The sequence below is a fragment of the Eschrichtius robustus genome, chromosome 19 (genome assembly GCF_028021215.1).
Source record: "Eschrichtius robustus isolate mEscRob2 chromosome 19, mEscRob2.pri, whole genome shotgun sequence".
NCBI lineage: Eukaryota > Metazoa > Chordata > Mammalia > Artiodactyla > Eschrichtiidae > Eschrichtius > Eschrichtius robustus.
Genome location: NC_090842.1, coordinates 17,848,045 through 17,870,000, shown reverse-complemented (window position 1 = coordinate 17,870,000; position 21,956 = coordinate 17,848,045). Strand labels below are relative to the sequence as shown.

Here is a 21,956-nt window from a genome sequence, read left to right as displayed (position 1 = left end):
AAAATGGACAACCTGGAAGAAATGGACAAATTCTTAGAAAGGTTTAACCTCCCAAGACTGTACCAGGAAGAAATAGAAAATATGAACAGACCAATCACAAGTAATGAAATTGAAACTGTGATTAAAAATCTTCCAACAAACAAAAGTCCAGGACCAGATGGCTTCACAGGTGAATTCTATCAAACATTTAGAGAAGAGCTAACACCCATCCTTCTCAAACTCTTCCAAAAAATTGCAGAGGAAGAACACTCCCAAACTCATTCTATGAGGCCACCATCACCCTGATACCAAAACCAGACAAAGACACTACAAAAAAAGAAAATTACAGACCAATATCACTGATGAATATAGATGCAAAAATCCTCAACAGAATACTAGCAAACAGAATCCAACAACACATTAAAAGGATCATACACCATCATGAAGTGGGATTTATCCCAGGAATGCAAGGATTCTTCAATATACGCAAATCAATCAATGTGATACACCATATTAACAAATTGAAGAATAAAAACCATATGATCATCTCAATAGATGCAGAAAAAGCTTTTGACAGAATTCAACACCCATTTATGATAAAAACTCTCCAGAAAGTGGGCATAAAGGGAAACTACCTCAACATAATAAAGGCCATATACGACAAACCCACAGCAAACATCATTCTCAATGGTGAAAAACTGAATACATTTCCTCTAAGATCAGGAAGAAGACGAGGATGTCCACTCTCTCCACTGTTATTCAACATAGTTCTGGAAGTCCTAGCCACGGCAATCAGAGAAGAAAAAGAAATAAAAGGAATACAAATTGGAAAAGAAGAAGTAAAACTGTCACTGTTTGCAGATGACATGATACTATACATAGAAAATCCTAAAGATGCCACCAGAAAACTACTAGAGCTAATCAATGAATTTGGTAAAGTTGCAGGATACAAAATTAATGCACAGAAATCTCTTGCATTCCTATACACTAATGATGAAAAATGTGAAAGAGAAATTAAGGAAACACTCCCATTTACCATTGCAACAAAAAGAATAAAATACCTAGGAATAAACCTACCTAGGGAGACAAAAGACCTGTATGCAGAAAACTATAAGACACTGATGAAAGAAATTAAAGATGATACCAACAGATGGAGAGATATATCATGTTCTTGGGTTGGAAGAATCAATATTGTGAAAATGAGTATACTACCCAAAGCAATCTACAGATTCAATGCAATCCCTATCAAATTACCGATGGCATTTTTTACAGAACTAGAACAAAAAATCTTAAAATTTGTATGGAGACACGAAAGACCCTGAATAGCCAAAGCAGTCTTGAGGGAAAAAAACAGAGCTGGAGGAATCAGACTCCCTGACTTCAGACTATACTACAAAGCTACAGTAATCAAGACAATATGGTACTGGCACAAAAACAGAAATATAGATCAATGGAACAGGATAGAAAGTCCAGAGATAAACCCACACACCTGTGGTGAACTAATCTATGGCAAAGGAGGCAAGGATATACAATGGAGAAAAGACAGTGTCTTCAATAAGTGGTGCTGGGAAAACTGGACAGCTACATGTAAAAGAATGAAATTAGAACACTCCCTAACACCATACACAAAAATAAACTCAAAATGGATTAGAGACCTGAATGTAAGACTGGACACTATAAAACTCTTAGAGGAAAACATAGGAAGAACACTCTTTGACATAAATCACAGCACGATCTTTTTTGATCCACGTCCTAGAGTAATGGAAATAAAACAAAAATAAACAAATGGGACCTAATGAAACTTAAAAGCTTTTGCGCAGTAAAGGAAACTATAAACAAGACGAAAAGACAATCCTCAGAATGGGAGAAAATATTTGCAAACGAATCAGTGGACAAAGGATTAATCTCCAAAGTATATAAACAGCTCATGCAGCTCAATAGTAAAAAAACAAACACCCCAATCCAAAAATGGGCAGAGACCTAAATAGACATTTCTCCAAAGAAGACATACAGATGGCCAAGAAGCACATGAAAAGCTGCCCAACATCACTAATTATTAGATTAATGCAGATCAAAACTACAATGAGGTATCACCTCACACCATTTAGAATGGGCATCATCAGAAAATCTACAAACAACAAATGCTGGAGAGTGTGTGGAGAAAAGGGAACCCTCTTGCACTGTTGGTGGGAATGTGAATTGATACAGCCACTATGGAGAACAGTATGGAGGTTCCTTAAAAAACTAAAAATAGAATTACCATATGACCCAGCAATCCCACTACTGGGCATATACTCAGAGAAAACCATATTTCAAAAAGACACATGTAGCCCAATGTTCATTGCAGTGCTATTTACAATAGCCAGGACATGGAAGCAACCTAAATGCCCATCGACAGACGAATGGATTAAGAAGAAGTGGTACATATATACAATGGAATATTACTCGGCCATAAAAAGGAGCAAAATTGGGTCAGTTGTAGAGACGTGGATGGATCTAGAGACTGTCATACAGAGTGAAGTAAGTCAGAAAGAGAAAAACAAATATCGTATATTAACGCATATATGTGGAACCTAGAAAAATGGTACAGATGAACCAGTTTGCTGGGCAGAAATTGAGACGCAGATGTAGAGAGTAAACGTATGGATACCAAGGGGGGAAAATGGCGGGGGGTGAGGGGTGGTGGTGTGATGAATTGGGTGATTGGGATTGACATATATGTATGTCAGTATGACTAATATGTATAAAATGGATAACTAATGAGAACCTGCTGTATAAAAAAAATAAATAAAAAATACAATAAATTTTTTTAAATAGATAAAGTTGAACACTGAGCAATATGATTACAGCCCTGTCCAACACCTTCATTGCAGCTTTGTGAGATCCTAAGCAAAGTACCCAGTTAAGCCATGCCTAGACTCCTGGTCCACAGAAAATATGAGATAACAAATGTTGGGTTATGCAGGTTTTTTGTTAACAATCTTATTCACATGTAATACAACTCGCCCATTTAAAGTATACAGTTGAAAGGTTTTTATTCTCTTCACAGCATTGTGAAACCGTCACCACAATCAATTTTGTAATATTTTCACTACTCCCAAAAGAAAGCCCATATTTTTTAGCTGTCACCCACCTTTCTTCTATTCCCCCAGCCCTAGGCTACCACTAACCTACTTTCTTTCTCTATAAATTTGTCTGTTCTAGACATTTCATATAAATGGAATTATACAAAGTTGAGCACTGAGGGTTGAACATAATATTCCTTTTTGCTAAACTGTAAGTTCCTCTAGGTAAGGAAATAAAAAATAATAATAATAAATAAAATGTACAGATTCAGTGGTGTTTAGTTATTTATATTTATAGAGTTGTGTAGCCATTGCCATAATCTAATTTTGGAATTTTTACCACCCCAAAAAGAAACCTTGTAACCATTCTCTCTCTTTAAAAAAAAAAAAAAAATCTAGTAGATTCTTTTAAAATCTAGTAGGTTTTTAAAAAAAAATGTAGTAGAGGTTACAGTTTTGTTTTCTAAGGAAGTCTTTTCTCAGGAAACTGCCTTTCCATTACAGATTTCCCATTCTCTTTCTTCATATTCTTTGTTTATAAATCTAGAATTTCATTCCTCCCTTATCTATTTAACTGATTTAAAAGATAACACAAGAAAAATAGATATGGCAACTTAACATGAGGGAGGACTATTTGTTGTTTTCATGGATTTAAAGGACCTATGCTCTTGTTTAGGAGTTCTCTCATTGGCTAGTGGAGTCTGTATAAGTGTTTAATTTGGATTGAATTTAGGACTAAAGGACAATAGTACTAACAGCATAATTTATATCCCTTTAATCTTTTTATGTTTTATGGGAAGCAGGCTTGAGAGTAAGACCAATGTTTGTGGTCGTGGTGTACAGTTATATCTTGGAGGGAATCTCTTTGAGATAATGGGGTAAAAGAAGAGTTTCAGTGAGGATTTAAGTCTTAGAGAAGTTGTTTAAAGTAGCAGAGCCAACACAGTTCTGTCTGAAGTCAGAGCCTGTGATGGTGAGGACTGTATTACCTGTTGTTTTCCTTGGGTAGATAGGAAGAAACTTCTGACTTCTCTAATTTCCAAATACTTGAGTCAGTTAATCAGAAAATACCCTTTGGTGAAGGAATGAATCCATGCTTCCTACACCTTCCACTTGACTTACTTATTTCTTTGGTTTGGGGGTAGGCTATAGGGAAGATTGAGATATAACAAGTTCTATATTTAGTTACTTCCCAATGTATTTTTATTGACATTGCTTTTATACCTCTAATTTAGACTCTATGTCCTTCTTTGGGAAGGTGAAATGTGGTTAGTGATGGGGCTTTTACGAGGTTAAGTTTTTTTTTCCCTTGACATAAATGCATTTTGATAGATCCTTTCTCTTTTTATCTAAGCTAATTTTTATTTTCATATTTCCTTTTTGTTTATTTGCCTACACCCCCCCAAAAAAAAGGTCTTGAATATGCTTTTCTTCTATGTATAAGGGTCTCGTTTTCAACATGTATTGAGAAAAATAATTGTATTAAAATCTATGTTTGATGATGTGGCATTTCTGTTTTAATTAGGTTCTCCGTACTATCCCCCCTATATTATTTGAAAGATGGAAGTAATCTACTTAAGTTTTTTAGCAACATTTTAACAAGCTGAAAAATTTTAGTCAGGGCATATTATATTCAGACAGATGTAAAATTTGCTAAATGCTTTGAAGATGAAAATTTCAAGTGTTAGGTAATAGTTTTTTGAAAGAAAAATTTTTAAGTGGATTCTTTACTGTGAATGAAGATCATTTAATACTACAAATTCTAATTTTAGCTTTCCTTCATGATATTCTTTCTTATTCCTATCCACATGAAAGTCAGGATATATATTTTAACTGGGAGGATCAAAGTATTTATGAATTCAGTAATCAGTTAACTAACAGTATTGTTTGCTACCAAGGATAAAATGTCTTACAGTGCTACCTTTATTTTTTTAATCACTTAGTACAAATAGTTAATAATCTTCTTTAATTGTTGGAATGTTGCTTTTCTTAGAACACTAGGCAAGTCCCTTAAACTCTGTGCCTCGATTCTTTAGAAAATAAACATATGATTCTAACTGGTCTTTTGAAGTTTCTTCCAACATTGATTCTACTACCTTTAGTGGATATCTTGATAGTTATTTCTGTCCAAAAACCATATAATAATAACTATAAAATAATTTTTAAATAGTAGATGTGAATTTGATTTTATGGACAATTAGAATATTATAAAATATATTAAAAAGATACAGTACTCTTTAATCTGGGTTAGAAAAGTAATCATAATCTAATATAGGCACTTGTGCTTTCTGATTTAAGAGTATCCTATACTTGTGCCTTTCTAGAGTTGGAGATACCTCAGAGTAAGAAGTAGTTCCTTGAGCCATAACATTCCTCTTTTTATCTTCTTTAGGAGGGAAAAATGCATTATGATAGCAAATTAAAATATTTGATAAAGGTGCTGAGTAAAAGAGCAGTAGACCAGTGGTCTAATTGGAGAAGCCAATTTAAAGCTGATATACACTAGTATATGCCATCTCATATGTAAAGGATGATAAGTTACCCTCTTTTTCTTTTTTTTCAAAGGAAGATATTGGAGCATCTTGGGTTATTTGACATCTCTTCTGTCTAGTTTTATACAGTTTTAAAATTTTAATAACTTTTTCTGTAGATCATTGTAAGCATGAGGGATAAAGCCAAGAAGAAAACAGGGATTAGAATGAATGGAAAATTCATTATTCAGTTCAATAAAAGTATATAATAAAAGAAAAATATTTGCTAATAACTTTTACAACAGTAGTTACATGAAGTTTAGTGTGTGTGTATGAACAATATAGTTCTTCTTAAGAGTGAAAAGACATTAATTTTGTGCTCATAATTAGGTTATTGACTTATACTCTTTCTAAAAAAAGTTTTTTCCCTTTCGCCCAACAGAATCTGTCTATGATCTTCTCCCAAAGGAGTTACAGTTACCTCCATCTAGAGAACCATCTGTAGCATCAATGAGTCAGACAAGTGGTGGTGAGGCAGGCTCGCCTCCTCCAGCTGTAGTTGCTGCTGGTATGCATTTCATTTTACTTAAAAAAAAAAAAAGTATTATCTGGTCAACATGAACAGTGCTGGCAAAATTCATATCAAAGAGTGTGATTTGAGGGTTTGTTTTAGGAGGTTTTAAACTACATACTTTTAACATTGAAAACTTTCAATAGAATATTCTTGATACAACTGTTATTTCTTAAAATTTCACATTGGCACATCTATTAGTGCCATCTCCCAGAATGGACCTTATCTTCAACTATGGGAACAAGTTTAAAGTTCTTTTGTTGACTGCACATAAAAAGGTTATTAAATACCAAGCTATGGATAGAAAATTATATTTGAGTCTCTATAAAACAATTATTTTAAAAAATTTGCTCAAAGGGGAAAATGTTTTATTTTGTATAATCTGAAAAAAGGACTCAAGCACGCAAGTGTCTTTTCTGTTTGTAGCATGTTACTATAACCTTTTCCCTACATTTAAAAACATATGTGACTTTATACTTATTTTAAATTCAGTTGAAAGTAAATGGAAGATTTGAATGTAATATTTATATAAAGACATTTTCTTATATCAGTGAAAAAGTATGGAAAGTAATGTTTGAAATTTATCAAGTTTATTTTTAATCAGCTCTCAAATCATACACTTTATATAAAATTGGTTCAAATTTTGATTGAATTAAAAGATTGACAGACAAGCTAATTGAAAAATGTCTTGATCAGTGATAAATTAATAAGAATGCTTTCAGTAATATTAGATTGCCCAACTGTATTTCTTTTTTTAGTTGGGTTTATAGACTACTAAGTGTGTTTGGTGTTTTAAAAAAGTCAGAAAATTATATATATACTCTGAAGTTTCATCTGTCCTACTAATTAGAGGTTTCTTGCCTAATATGATACCTCTCATCTTTTAAAATGGTACTTAAAATCCATCAGAACATTGTTTTCAGTAAATTCTTTTTGTTTCAAAAAGAACAGTGAAGCGGAAGGTTGTGATTTAAATGAGGATATTGGTACTATAGTAGAACTTTGGGTACTTTTCTTATTTGCATTAACCTAAGTCCAATTAACCTTGTGTACCAATCTTTCCCCTGAGCTGTATAGTGCAATGTGCAGCCTTCCTGGTTGAGGGCAGGAAAACTTTAAACATGGCCAAGAAACTTACCAGCCCTGCTCACTGTTCATGTGTTGCCAGACATTTTCTAACAGATTCTGTGGATTTAATTGTGAACATTTTAGTAATTGAATTGTTAAGATGACCTGGTTTCACTTTATATGCACTGAATATTTTTTCTGGAATTTAAATATTTAATCCAGTTTTAAAATAGTTATCAGATAATAAAATATATATTTTTTAATTTTAATGAAATATTTCACTTTAAATCCACAGGTAGAAATTGACTAACTGATTTCTTTTGTATCTTTTGAGATTTTTTTAAAGACATGTTGAATCTGTATAGAACTAAAAGTCTGTTTCTTCTGTGCTTTTTAACATCTGTTGACAGTAGATCCAGTTCCTTTTAAAAGCTGAAAAAATGTTAGCTAGGTTTGGAAAAAGAACGACACTTCCTTTGAAATAATACCAAACTCAATTTTAGAAGTTTTTATATATAAATATTGAAAGTTTTTGAATTTGAGTCACTAATGGAATGTTGAAGGTCCCTCCTTCCCTCTCTCCCTCCCTCCATAATCCTCTCCAGATAAATTAGAATGAAGGCCTTGAGTTGAAAAATCATGAAAATAAGAATTAACCAAAGGAAGTATTCTGAAGTAATGAATTCTTATTAGATCAAAAAGTTATTGACATTGTAAAGATTGTGAAGAGAGTAAGGAGGTGACCTTGATAATTTTCATATATTCACACACAGAAAGTTTCTATGATCTAAAACCAAGTCATTTGTAATTTTTTTTACACGTTTACTTTTAACCAACCTAGTCTTATTCTAGAATTCTAATGTCTTATTGGTAGAATAGAGTCTTTGTCATGTAACGTTACAGGTAAGAGAGTTTAAATTGCCGAATAGTTATAGTAGGGATATCACTTAGTATGTATAATTAGAGTTGCTTTTCTTATTTGACATATTAATGTCCTTAGTGACATAGATGTCAAAGAGAGATTTGGAGTAAATTACCAGTTACTCAGTGTTTCCTGGCCAAAAGACTAGATGTTTAGGGAAAGATACATTAATTTAGAGTTCTTTGATTTTTTTTTTTTAATCTATAGCATTTGCTGTTTAAATATGAAATGCATAAAAATGATGACTCTTGATGTAGTTAATTCTTCAGAGTTTTGAAGGAGCCGGATTGGCTGCTATCAGGTATGAGGGCCTGGTGGGAACAGACTTCTAGTTCTGCCATAAAGGTTTGTGTTTCACAAATTCTAAATCAATTTAAATTTTAAAATTTAGAGGCTGGGCATATAGGTGTTCATGTACATTTTACATTATTTAATTATTAAAAATGTGTTTCTCAGATTCGCCAATCTAGATTTTTTTCCCTTTATGTATTACTGAAGGAATGAGTAAACATGATGCTGCTAATCCACAATCCAGAATACTGGGTAAAAAGAATGTCTCTTAAACCTTTTTTCTGCCTCTACAATAATCACACTTTTACATACTCTCATTAATAACATCTTTTATCTGGTAAGACCCAGGGTTGGGAATGGGGGAAAGAGGTTTACTTCCTCACAACTCCTCCCCTCTCCATAGGGCCAAATGTCACAATCTGGGAGGTGTAGTTGAAAATCAACAGTCTGAAATCTGTACTCTTCCCCATTTTTAAAAGACATCTGTTTTTGTCCCACAAGAAAGTTTCTTAGGAGTTTGAGGTTCAATATGTAAATGAATAAAAGTTTTAGAAGTACAGACTTTCTGAAGAATATTGTAGGCTCTTAGTAATTAAGACAGAGACCGTTTTCCTAACACAAAAAAGTTATCCAGGGACTTCCCTGGTGGTCCAGTGGTTAAGACTCTGCGCTCCCAATGCAGGGAGCCCGGGGTTCGATTCCTGGTGGGAGAACTAAGATCGCACATGCTACAACTAAGGCCACGTGCTACAACTACTGAGCCCGCACACTCTAGAGTCCACTCACTGCAACTAGAGAAGCCAGTGCGCCACAATGAAGACCCAAATAAATAAATAAATAAATATTTTTAAAAATTATCACTTATTAAAAAAAAAGTTATCTACATGAATTGATAACAAATTCTGGCAAAATAAGGAGTTGACCAAGAAGAAATGAAAGTTGTGAAAGTATTCTTTTTGTTTGTTTCTTTAATCCTACAGTATAGGTTGGAAGGAACTAAAATATAAGTATTATTAAGGAGAACTAAAACAAACAGTTACACTAGAATTTTGGATTTTTGAAAAGAGATATGGCAGATATTTTTCTTAAATACCAGCTTTATTGAGGTATAATTCACATACCAATCAAGTATTTTTAAAAATCTACTTATATGTTTACAGTTTTATCCTTAGATTGTCTTAATTTATTTAAAATAGGGAGTCTTTCACAGAAGTGAACAATAAACTTTAATCTTCATTTTAAGAAATCAAATTATTTTCTTGTTCTATCCTAAATTCTATTTGTTTGTCCTCATCTTGGGATGTAGCATCATGTTTATTAGTTTATATCAAAATATTTTGCTAAGGTAATTATTTCAGGTTTCTTTAAAATTTTTTAATTCTAATTCTTGAAATAAACAATGAATTAATCAAACCATAGGTTTTATAATTCAGCCAGAGAATCTTAGGAATAACTAGTTAGTAATTCTTTTGTTGTTTGTTTTCATAAAGTTGTTATTTTACTTTCAGGAATTATATATTAGTCCTGTTCAGGAATAATATAATCTCAGTACATGAATACTTGGTAGCAGATTTTAACATGTATGGGTATATACACTAATAAAGCACATACAGAAGTTTTTAAAGGCTGTAATTAAAGTTAATAATTTTACATCAAGTGATCCATATAATAAACTTTTCTGTTGGAAGAGACTTATTAAATAGTGCTTTGAATTTTATGCTTACAGCAAGTACCTAACAGGTATTTTCTATACTGAAAGAACTTAACTGTGTGCTATTTACACTATAGGAGAGGACACTAGAGAACTAAATAATGTCCTATAATCAAAGAACAGCTATGCTTTAATTTATTGGGTTGGCCAAAAAGTTCATTCGGGGTTTTCATAGGATGTTACAGAAAAACCCGAATGAACTTTTTGGCCATCCCAATACTTCAGACACCTTAATCACCTAAATTAAAATCATAGGAATTTGTAGACCATCCGTAACAACAAAACTATACAAAAACTGAGTTGAAGAAAATATAAGCTATCATTTTTGAGTTCCTACTATGTGATAGGAATTGTACTAGACAGTTTACATATCATCATATCTCAATCCTTCCAGGCACAAGATACCTCTCTTCTTTCCCACTAAGGTCTAAGTTCTTTTCTCCTTGCCATTATACTTTAGGGAATTTAGCATAATGTTCTGTCATTTCAATTAGGGAAACACAAGATCCTGGACTAGGCAGTGTGTAGGATATTGAGTTGAAAAAGCCATACCCCTTCTTCTCTTCTGCAAGTTTCAGGATCTACAAGATAGGAATATTATTTCTAGAAGAATATAAATTTTTTATAAAAGTTATGTACAGCAACAGAGTACTTAGCCCATTGAATTTATTGTAACTTGTTTACTAGTGTTAGAAGATATTTGCAGTTATGTAATTCTTATTTTCTTGAGTTGACTAAATTTAAGGAGCAAATTTGCCTTTGACTGCTCTCCTGGGTTAACTAGGTTAACATATTTCAGAATTTTGGCCATTTATGTAGTATATATTCCGAAGATTAAACCCAAAGCCCATTAACAGGAAAAGTAATTCACCTATGTAACCTACATATTGATGTTGTGAGCTGAAGTGTGAATTGATCTTGGTTCTTCCATATGGTCATTCCTACTTTTCCTGGAAAACTGGACCACTTCCAGAAGGAAGTCAGATCCTAGCTACAAACATGTTGCCAAGTAAGCAACATGTTTAAAAACTCTACTCCTCATTCTGACTTTTAAAATTACATAGTAAATCTAAATACATACATTTATACATATAGAAATATGTGTGTATGTATGTATGTATAGATGTATACTACTAACATCTGCATTATTAGAATGGAAAGCATCAGCAAACTTGGGCCATGATGGTTAATTCAGAAACAATTACCAATTCAGGAGACTATCCATATTATAAATTTTCACTGACAAAAAAAGTACGCATGGCCTATTAATGGTTTATTCCCTAAATGTTTACCTTTTTTGGTCCTCTTACTAATTTTTAGCAACTTTTATAAATATTGTGATTTTTTCATTTTCTGGTAGAATAAGCAGATTTTTATATTACCCTAGTCTATAGAATAGCATTTTAAAACTGCACACAGATTCTCAGCCATTCATAGACAAATTACATACATCAAATAGACACAATTTCTTTTTTTGTGTATGTGTTTTGTAGAATTTCACATTAAGAAATTAATGCATAGAAGTGGGCTTACTTTTTTTATGCTACCAATAAGATTGATAATAAGCAAAAAGTATTGCCATAACGAATTGTTTTATAATAATTAGTTGTATAAATAATAGTAATAAAGTTGTATAAAAACACTCCAGCTGGGACTGGAGTGAGGGGAATTGATTAGGGTAGGATACAACAAAAGACTTCACCTGTTTCTGTGACATTATTTCTCTTTTCCCATATGTGAAATATAATAAAATTAGCATGAGCTTTGGAATCATAAAGACCTAATTTGAATCTGATTGCTATCATATCATTTCTATCATATAGACAGAATCTTGTGGAAGTTCAGTAAATTTCTCGTATTACCCCTGTAAGTAGACAGTAACAACAACTTTTTCTTAAGGTTATTATGAAGGTAAATATGTAAAATACTTAATACTGCCTGATAATCAGTGATCTTTCGGTAAACATTGACCTCCCTCCCACATGGATTTCTCCTTTCATTTGTTAGTAAGGTTTTAAAAAATAGATCTTATTTTTATAAAAACAAGTTTTTTAGCTTTATTTTGCTTCTTTCTTTCCATCCTCAGTCTGTTTTTTACCTCATTTTGAAGTTTTGCATATCAGACAACACATGGGCCATGGGATTTCCTTTCTGACTTACTCTTTAATGTTGACACTCTCTCACTAGGAGCCCTTGTAAATAAAAGAAGCATTGCTAGAGGATGATGAATCATAGGGAGAACAGACACTTCCCAAAGGGATGATTCTGTAAAGTTGACTGATTAAGTATTCTTCCTAGAATTCTCTTCCCACTTTTTAAAAAATGAAATGATAAAGTTGCGTGATCAATTATCAGAACTTCTAGTAGAGCAATTTATGACTTCTGTTTTTTGTCTAGACATTTTATCTACATTTGGGTCTAATGTACACTGTAATCCAGATCCAGTTGTAAAACCATTCTGAATTATTATATCAGAAGATTTTAATGATACAAATACTATTTTCCCTTTTTTGGTCACCTCTAAAAAAGAAGAAATATGAAGACATTGGACTAGAGTTGGCAGGAATGCCTTTATTATTTAATCTAAACTATTTTAAAATGTATTATATGATAAAGCATTGAAGTGACCTTCAAATAGCATCCCTCAGAACTGTTTTTTCTCTCCAGTTCTTAAGTTAATGTGGTGGTAATCTCTCTTTTTGTCTTAAAGTAAACATTACCTTTCAAGTAGTATAATTGCTGTCTTTTTGTTAAAAAAACCCTGTTCTTCCTGGGATCTTTGACAACAATAAATGTAGTCATCAGCTAATATAGTTATTCCCTTTTTTGTTTAAGTAATTTGAGAGTGAGGATTCTTTCTGGGTTTTTCAGTCTCTTCACCCAGTATCTGTGACTGATGCTACCCTGTAGTACTTAAATCACTGGATCATAGAAAGCATCTTTCTCTTCCAAGAGGAAAGGATTTAAAAAACAAATTGTGTAATATGTACCTAGTACCTGTTTTACACTGTGATTAAATACTTAGGGTTGAATAGGACAAAATATATATTTAAAACATTGCTCTCACTGTCAGGACACTTACAAATTTTGTAAGCATTTTATTTTTCAGGAAACATTCTTTAATAAATACTCTGTGAATGTTTATTAATGACACTCAGACAAGGTAAAAATAATTATTTTAGGAGAATTTAGATTAAAAGCGGGAGAGTAATTATTGTGTAGTATTAGATCTATGACTGGCAGTTTGATGGACTGGAGGAGAGAAAGATGGTCTCTAGTAAATCAGTAACAACCCTTTCAGCTTCAGCAATAGTGCTAATTATTTTTTTTTAATAGAGCCTCTAGGATCAAACGTTTTATGCACAGTAACATATCTAATTTGAAAGTGTAAATTAGGACTTCCCTGGCAGTCCAGTTGTTAAGATGCCTCACTTCCAATGCAGGGGCAAGAGTTTGATCCCTGGTCAGGGAACTAAGATCCCATGCTGTGTGGCATGGCCAAAAATTTTAAAAAAATTTTAAAAAGTGTAAATTAGTAACTTTTTTGGAGGGGTTGGGATGTGGAAGTGTTTGGAAGTTGGCCTGAGAAATGAAACTACTCTTTTGCTGGTAAAATGTAGATATTTTTTACTGCTTGAGTGTATTGGTCAGAACATATCGTCTTACACTCTTTAAGGGAATTTGGGTAAGGACACAGTTTAAAAACACCTAGAGAGAACATTCTGGCTTATGGATTAGATTGCATTAGTAAGCAGGAGAACAAATTGGTGAATATGAGTTAACAAAAATTTTGAATAAGAAATTTACCCACATGCATTTATTTGGATGTTAATAATTTAATTTTTTAAAGTTTGTTTTAAAACGTTGCTTATTGTAGCATGTAAACTTATGTTGGGTGGGAAAAGTACAAATGGGAAATTGGAACTGTTTTAAACATGTAAATTAAATGATCGACCCTACAATTTTTGTTTTTTGGTTTTTTTGTTTTGTTTTTATTTTTGTTTTTTGGTAAAGTAATCTGGATTGCTTATTTTATATGCTGGGATGCTAGTTGTTTTTTCTATTAATACACTTAACTTGCATTCTAGCTTCGCCATTCAGAGACAGGCATCGTGTGGTGGGTTGTGTGACAGTGTCTGTCAATAGTGAAGACAAATAGTGCCAGAGACATTTAACCCATCCAATCTCACCCAGGGTATAGGTCGGTCTCGTTTTCAGACTTCTTCTTAAGTCTTTTTTCTTTCTTTCTTTCTTCCTTCCTTCCTTTCTTTTTTTGTTTCTAAATAGTGGATTGATACTGATTGAAACTAAAACTTTTTTGTAAAGTTTTAAACTTTACATTAATATTATAAGAAGAAGAAGAAGAAAAGTAGAAAACGAAGGTTGGCATGTAAGGTGTTGACAAAGCAGGTTTGCAGCCACTTTGTGTGTTCTAGATTTTTCAATCCCTTGGCAACGTGAACGTTGGCCTTATAATTTTTTTCTCTCAACATCTTTCTTCTTTGATCTGAAAATATGTTCTTGTATCTGGTGACTTTTATCAGACAAATGTTTAGATTTGAAGTCATTGTTACCAGTAAGAAAAATGGAAATACTTAAAAAGAATTACTGAGGCTGAACAGTAAGGGTTTTAGACTAGAAATTGTTTCCAAATGATCTGTGTTGATTTTTATTATTATTTTCTGAACAGTCAGTAGTTTACTCCCTCTCCGTTCCACTATTGGTTCACTTAGCACACTTGCAAATTTTTACAGCTTTTTTAAGGTAACTCAACTGATTTTGCACTTATGTTGAGAAGTTATAAAATATAAGTGCATATTTAAATGCTAGGGACCACATTTTTATCTTGGAAGCTTAGTTAAATGTCATTTCTGTCATATTTTTTTAAATCAGTGAAAGGTATTTGTTTCTTTTGAGGACTTTAAAGAATGTTTCTAATTTCAAAGCTTTCTATTAAAAGTTTAGTTAGTTCCACATAAAGTATCATCTCTTTTTTGTGGTATTTAAAGCACTAAAATGATAATGATAATTTAATTTCTCGTTTACAAATCTAGAACTAATAGCTCTTAATTTTAAAATACAGTTTAAGAAAGCAGTTTATAAACTATACATGGGTTTCTGTATGTGGTACCATTTAAAACTCCATTTTCATCTTTCCAATCAAATTAATAATCTAGTTGACCCTTGAACAACATGGGGTCAAGGGGGGTAGGGGTACTGTCCCTTAGCACAGTCAAAAATCCATGTATTACTTACTTTGCACTCATCCCTCCTTATCCTTGGCTCTGCATCCACAGATTCAAGCAACCACAAGTTGCATAGTGCTGTAGTATGTATTTATTAAAAAGAATTTGTGAATAAGTGGACCCACGCAGTTCAAACCTGTGCTGTTCAAGGGTAAACTGCACTTGCAAATTCTGTAATATCCAGGAAGATATTATCTGCTATTCTTTTTATCCCAAGTGCTTTGAATATTCATAGTGAACCTTAATGATTACGTCAGTTCTTGAAAGAAGCCAAATATACAGTTTAAGTTCACCATCATTACTGGCATTTGGCCTAGTAATTGGCTACTGCCAATTAATAAATCTAATAAATCTAAAATTTTTATATTTAGATACAGAACACTATAGATGTGATGCTTTTCTTCACTTATAAATTTAAAAATTATTCTTTTGAGCTTATAAATTTTTGTCAGTAAGTTATAAAAATGGTCTATCAGTTTTCTCTTTGGTGTTGCTGTGCTCTCTGTGGTCACAGAAAAAGCTATGGAAAAATAAAATTCTTTTTGGGGACTTCCCTGGCGGTCCAGTGGTTAAGACTTCGCCTTCCAATACAGGTGCGGGTTCGATCCCTGGTCTGGGAGCTAAGATCCCACATGCCTCGTGACCAAAAAAAAACCCAAAACAAAAAACAGAAGCGATATTGTAACAAATTCAATAAAGACTTAAAATATGGTCCACATCAAAAAAAAAAAAAGAAAGAAAAATCTTATAAAAATATAAAAAAATAATAAAATTCTTTTAAGTTCAAAGATAAGTTTTTTCATAAAAGAAATAATCAATAAAAATTTATTCACACATTACTTAGGTGAGAAAATAATTTTAAGAGGAAGAAACTTTCAACTTTATGAAGGATTGGTAAGGGATTTAAAAAACAAATTATAAGGTTATAAAATAGAATACATTATGACTATTCTGCTTGGTGAGAAAATGAAAGCAATTATTAAAACATTTTTATGCTGGAGTTTTTTATTTTAATAAGCAGCAATTAAACATAGTCTCTACATTCCTAACAGATAAAGATGGACATTCAAAACCAAAAAGGGATGGGAGGGGTAGTTAGCATATTTTGTTTATAAAGGAATATATAGAGGAGGCAGGATTACATTAGCATTTTAATTCTATGGAATGTCAGTTAAGCTATTTCTTGAAATTTAATAATATATAGATTAAAACGTTTTTGTAAATATTTTAAGAACATTTCTAATATTCCCAGGAATTCATTGTGCTTTTCTGGGAATGCTTGGAAATGACATATTACTGTTTAGAAATCTAAAATGTTCTTGCTATTATTTTATGCATTTACTTTTTAATAGATAATATTAAGAATTTGTTATTTTTAGTGAATTTATGGATTAATACGCAAGTAGGTAATTTGGCTTATGTATGTTTCAAGAAAGAAAGTTATTAGCGCATTCTTTGTAGAAATAGTGAGTAGTTACCATTAAACTCTTAAGTTACTTCTGAACCTTCCCTGTATCAGTTAATGCTATTATAGTAAGGTATAAATCTTTTTTTTTTTTAACCTGATACGTGTCCATTATGAACACATTGGTACATTTATTTACCAGTTTAACTTTAATGTAACTCAACATACGTATCAAATATTGGCTTCTCATAAATCAATTTAATTAAAAAATTGAATTTTTACTACATGCAAGTCATAGTATGTTAGGTGTCAGGAGGGTCTAAGATGAGAAAGATGTTGTCCGTACTCTCTAGGGGCCCATAGTTCTTATCCCTTATTACTTCACCACCTCACCTGGCATGATTAATGCACTTAGGTGATGTCTTGCTAACCAGAATGTAACATGCTTATGTGAAGGGTTTTATACACCATTTTCATCATCATCAGAGGGATAATGATACTATTGTAAAGAGTTTTATAGTTTTAAAAAATTTGTCTTATATTCATTATATTCTTAAAATGAGTAGAACTTTTGTAATTTAGGATCAAACTGAGGTAACCTTTAAAAAGTAATTTTTTTAAAATTAAATGATACTACTGTCTTTTGACAGAGTTTATGTTTTCAGCTTTATAGTTTTGTGCTAATGAACTTTTTTATTTAGTAAGTATATCCAGGAAACTGCAGGTAAAATATTCATAATGTGTGTTAGGTGTCAAAGGAAAATGTATAGAATATTTTAACTTATGTAGGGTATGAGATCACAGTTTGGCATACCTGTCCCAGAACAGATATTTATGTACAGTTATATCAATTGGGTTTTATAACCATGATTTTTAAATAAGATTTGCAAGATAAAATCACACATACTTCAAAGAGCAATGCTAGGTTATATCTTGCATATTAAATTCATAAATATATAACTTGCTTTTGAGTTCATGATTACATTTCACCTAACTTTCCGTCTGTCATGGACAGGGATCCCTGAGATGTTCATATTCTGCATTCTCATGTGCATGGTACTTAGATTCAAAAAGAGTGGGTGGGGGAAAGCTGCTTTATAGAAATACAAGTTCACAGAATTCATGCTGCATGCTTTGTGTGTTCCACTGCAAATACTGCATGCTGCATACTTGTATTTCTCTGAAAATGATGAACATAGGCTCATACACACAAAGACGTTTAGTTTCTTTTTTGCCAATAGTTGGAACAGATGGAGGAATGTTAGACATAATACCTTCTCTATTTTTTCTAAAATGAATTCTGTAATATTTTTCAAAAAATAAGGAAAAACCTTGTTATTTAAACCCAAAGTGGCTACAAATCAGCTCTTAAACTGTCACTGACATTAGTATCTAGATTTTGTAGTTTTTACAAATCTTTTAAAATATTTATTTACTAAGAAAACATTGCATTAATGCATGATACGAAATTGATAAAAAATTTTTCTTTAAATTGGAATGCAGTTTAAAGTGACTGAATTTTCCAATTTCAGCTACTGCATTTGACAAGGATACAAACTGGAAAATGGAACTGGTATCATCTAAATGCTCTAAGTGCTTTAACTCATGGTAGTTGAGAAAAATCTTTCCATGTGGCATTATGTAGATTTCATTATTGATGGCTAATATTAATAACTGTGCTCTTCAGCCTTGACAGCAATGAAAAATTGTGGGTGAATTTAGTTCTTTCAAATGATTTAAGTGTTTTGGTGCATGTTTTCAATTTAAAAATAGATCTTTGGCACTTGGCTTTTGATTATCGAAACATTGGCATTCTGACATTTCACTCTTTATATAATTGATGTGGATGTTGCAGTTCCAATAACTGCACATCACAGTTTTAAGTTTATCACACCACTTTAAAACAGTAGCATACATGGCTATAGATAAAAATTAATTTTAGATTTAAACGTATTTTTAGTTGTTTGGCACGTTACCTATTTTCATTTTTGTATGTGTTTATGATTGTAAACCTTTCCTTATCTTATACAAGATAAAATTGTATAGGACTGATAACTTCCAACTTTAACATTATTAGTGTGCCTCTTGATATTATGTTGTTAAGGGTTTAGTAGTAGTATTTTTCAATGAGTTGTTACGCCAGTTGCCGCACATTTTGAAAAGATCTACTTTTGACTTTTTTTGTTAGGCATAATAGGTAAATGGTTTTATAAAAAACCTTTTTATAAGAACTAATTCTGGTTCTCTCCAGAGATTTTTTTCTGTTTAACTCTTTTTTGTTAGGCTTCAGCCAATAAAATTTACTGTTACTCATCTGAAGAAATTCCCTTAATAGTTAAAATCAAGGAGGCCTTTTAAAGAGAGAGGAAATGGACAGTGGTAACCAATTGCCAATAAGAAAAATCCATCCAATAATACGTCTTTCTTCTGTTTTTCATTCTGCCATAAAGGATGGATTTATTTATTTTAGAGATCATGGTTTTGAACTGCCACTTCCAACTTCTGGAGACCCTCAGTGGTTAACTTGCTTATCTTCTACAGCCCAGCATGTTCCAAATCAAACCTTCTTCACTTTTATTCTTGTAGATTTTAAAACAATCATAGTGACGGTACCAGTTCCATTTTGCCTCCAATTCAGTTGATTATATATTTTTTCTTTTTATTTCTCATTTTATAATTGATATCTGGAATAATCAGCAGCTCTTTTCTCATTTATTTTCTCATATTTTTATTCCAGGATTTGCCTCTGAAGCAGGGAGTGTCTGCATTAAAAATGACCTGTAGTTCTCTGCTTCATAGGTTAGAAACTTATTTTAATATTTTGTGGCTAAGCACAGTCCCACTTTTCAAATTCTATAATGAATTATTTAATTGGCATTGAATGTGGACCACAAGCATATATTTCATATTGGGGTTTTTTTTTTATTATTTTAAATGATTAAAATTCAGTGGAACTATCCAGCTGAGGCAATAAAAGCTTTGTTTTTGCTTTACAGCTTAAAACATTAAATTAGATTTTTAAAAATCTATCAATTATAACACAAGTAAAATAATGCTATTTGGGCATTTTTAAAAATTGCATTTTTTAGGCCTTATATTGCTTGAAGCATTTATATTCTAAAACTTAACCAAATTCCAACTATTCATTTTGGGGAAAAACAATCAGTTCACAAATCACATTTTCAATGGGACTGCTAGCCAGCATAGGTGAAAACATGTATAGTGTATTTACTCTTAAATTGTACACTGCAGATGCTTCTTCAGCTCCCTCCTCTTCCTCCATGGGCGGTGCTTGCAGCTCCTTTACCACCTCTTCCAGCCCTACCATTTATTCTACCTCAGTCACCGACAGCAAGGCTATGCAAGTGGAGAGCTGCTCCTCAGCCTTGGGGGTAAGTAACCGAGGGGTAAGTGAAAAGCAGTTAACCAGTAACACAGTTCAGCAGCATCCATCAACACCGAAGAGGCACACAGTCTTGTACATCTCACCACCACCTGAGGACTTGCTGGATAACAGTCGGATGTCCTGCCAGGATGAGGGGTGTGGATTGGAATCTGAGCAGAGCTGCAGTATGTGGATGGAGGATTCCCCCTCCAACTTCAGTAACATGAGCACCAGTTCCTACAATGATAACACTGAGGTACCTCGTAAATCACGAAAACGAAATCCAAAGCAGAGGCCGGGGGTGAAACGACGAGATTGTGAAGAATCTAATATGGATATATTTGATGCCGACAGTGCCAAAGCACCTCACTATGTGCTTTCTCAGCTTACCACGGACAACAAAGGCAACTCAAAAGCAGGAAATGGGTTGGTATTCACATTTTTTTAAAGTTCTCTCACCATTATGCAAAACAAAAAAATAAATCATTCCTCATTTTTCTTAATTGCTCAGCTCAAGTTTGCATCTAAAGCAAAGATACTAGTATTATCATTGAAATAACATGAAAATTTTAACTTAAAATTATCAGGTTTCACTAGAGAAGAAAATAAAATACCGGTAGATTTTACCAATAGTTATCTTAGTATGGGTATGATTTAGTAGAAAATGAAAATAATCTGTTTAGAAATAATTCTTTAATTTCAAATGGACTGATACTTTAAAAGAATTTTAAAATATTTTTATTCATAGAAATAACTAGTGATGCATTGACTCCAGCTAAAACAAACATTTACAGAGGGCTAGTTTGTATTCCCTTTCACGTTGTCTCCCCATATGATTCAGTCATTTTCCATTTTTATGAAGATTTTAGACTTTATTTCCCTTTTTTCTTTTATTTGATGAAAACAAGAAAAACTAAATTGATAGTTTGATTATCAACTTAGATTCATGTATTTATTTTAAGCTTTTTCTTTAATGTATTATGCCAATTCAGCATTTTTAAAAAAATAAATGTATCACTTTTTTTTTTTTCTGTGATTCTGGGTTATATATCTAAAGGGTGATAGAACAGGATCATGGTGCCTGTTTGAGTTTTCATTCATCTCTGCCAGTTCACAACACTCACTAAATATATTTCAATAGCTATATTACAGAATATTCACTTCTGAAGTACAGAATACTATGACTTATTTTTAACTTTCTAATTCCTTTAATACTTTTATTGTAACATTTAATTGCTAGACTTTTGATTAGATTTTCCTACAGTATAGTCAACATAGTTTGATAGAATTTAACTCACTGGATCTTGAGAGATTACTTTTTTGGGTGGCAGGGTATGTATGGTCCTTTAGTTGACCCAGGATCTCCTACAATTTCAGGTTGTCACAGAATATGATGGAGATGCTTTTGATTGTTTCACTATTTGATTACATCATTGGTATATTTTAAGTTAAAAATCTGGTTGAGAGTTATAGAGAATATTCTTAATGTGTATTAAACTTGTCCTTAAATATTTTCTCAGTATATTTTTAAAGTAATATCTACCATTTAAGTAATGATTATTCTATACTATCTTCTCTACTTTCATTTAAAACTCCTTTGGGGTGATAATAGTAAATTAAAATGCACATTTAAATATTTTTCATTTTTAGAAAGTCCAGATTAGGAAATTATCTAAAAGAAAACAACATATACCCTTTCCTAAAGTGTTGCCATTAGCAGAGTCAACAATATCTGTAGAACTGTTACCTATAGAAAAATGCTCTGAAATGCAGTAGCACAGATTTAAAAGGCTCATAATGTGTCTATCATTAAATACAGGTATGTGTTTATTCGGGCTTCTG

General features: G+C 32.2%; 1 protein-coding gene across 6 annotated transcripts in view; it reads left to right on the top strand.

Moving 5' to 3' along the window:
* The window catches only part of NFAT5 (nuclear factor of activated T cells 5), a 134,048-nt gene that overhangs the window by 68,858 nt on the left and 43,234 nt on the right, over window positions 1-21,956 (top strand). For 4 of the 6 annotated variants that reach the window (XM_068529404.1, XM_068529403.1, XM_068529402.1 and 1 more), the window contains 2 exons: window positions 5,958-6,083; window positions 19,982-20,540. In XM_068529404.1, coding sequence (XP_068385505.1) covers window positions 5,958-6,083; window positions 19,982-20,540 — 685 coding nt within the window. Of the gene's footprint in view, window positions 1-5,957; window positions 6,084-19,466; window positions 19,529-19,981; window positions 20,541-21,956 lie in introns of those variants that run through there. The other 2 variants (XM_068529406.1, XM_068529405.1) reach the window with 2 other exon arrangements.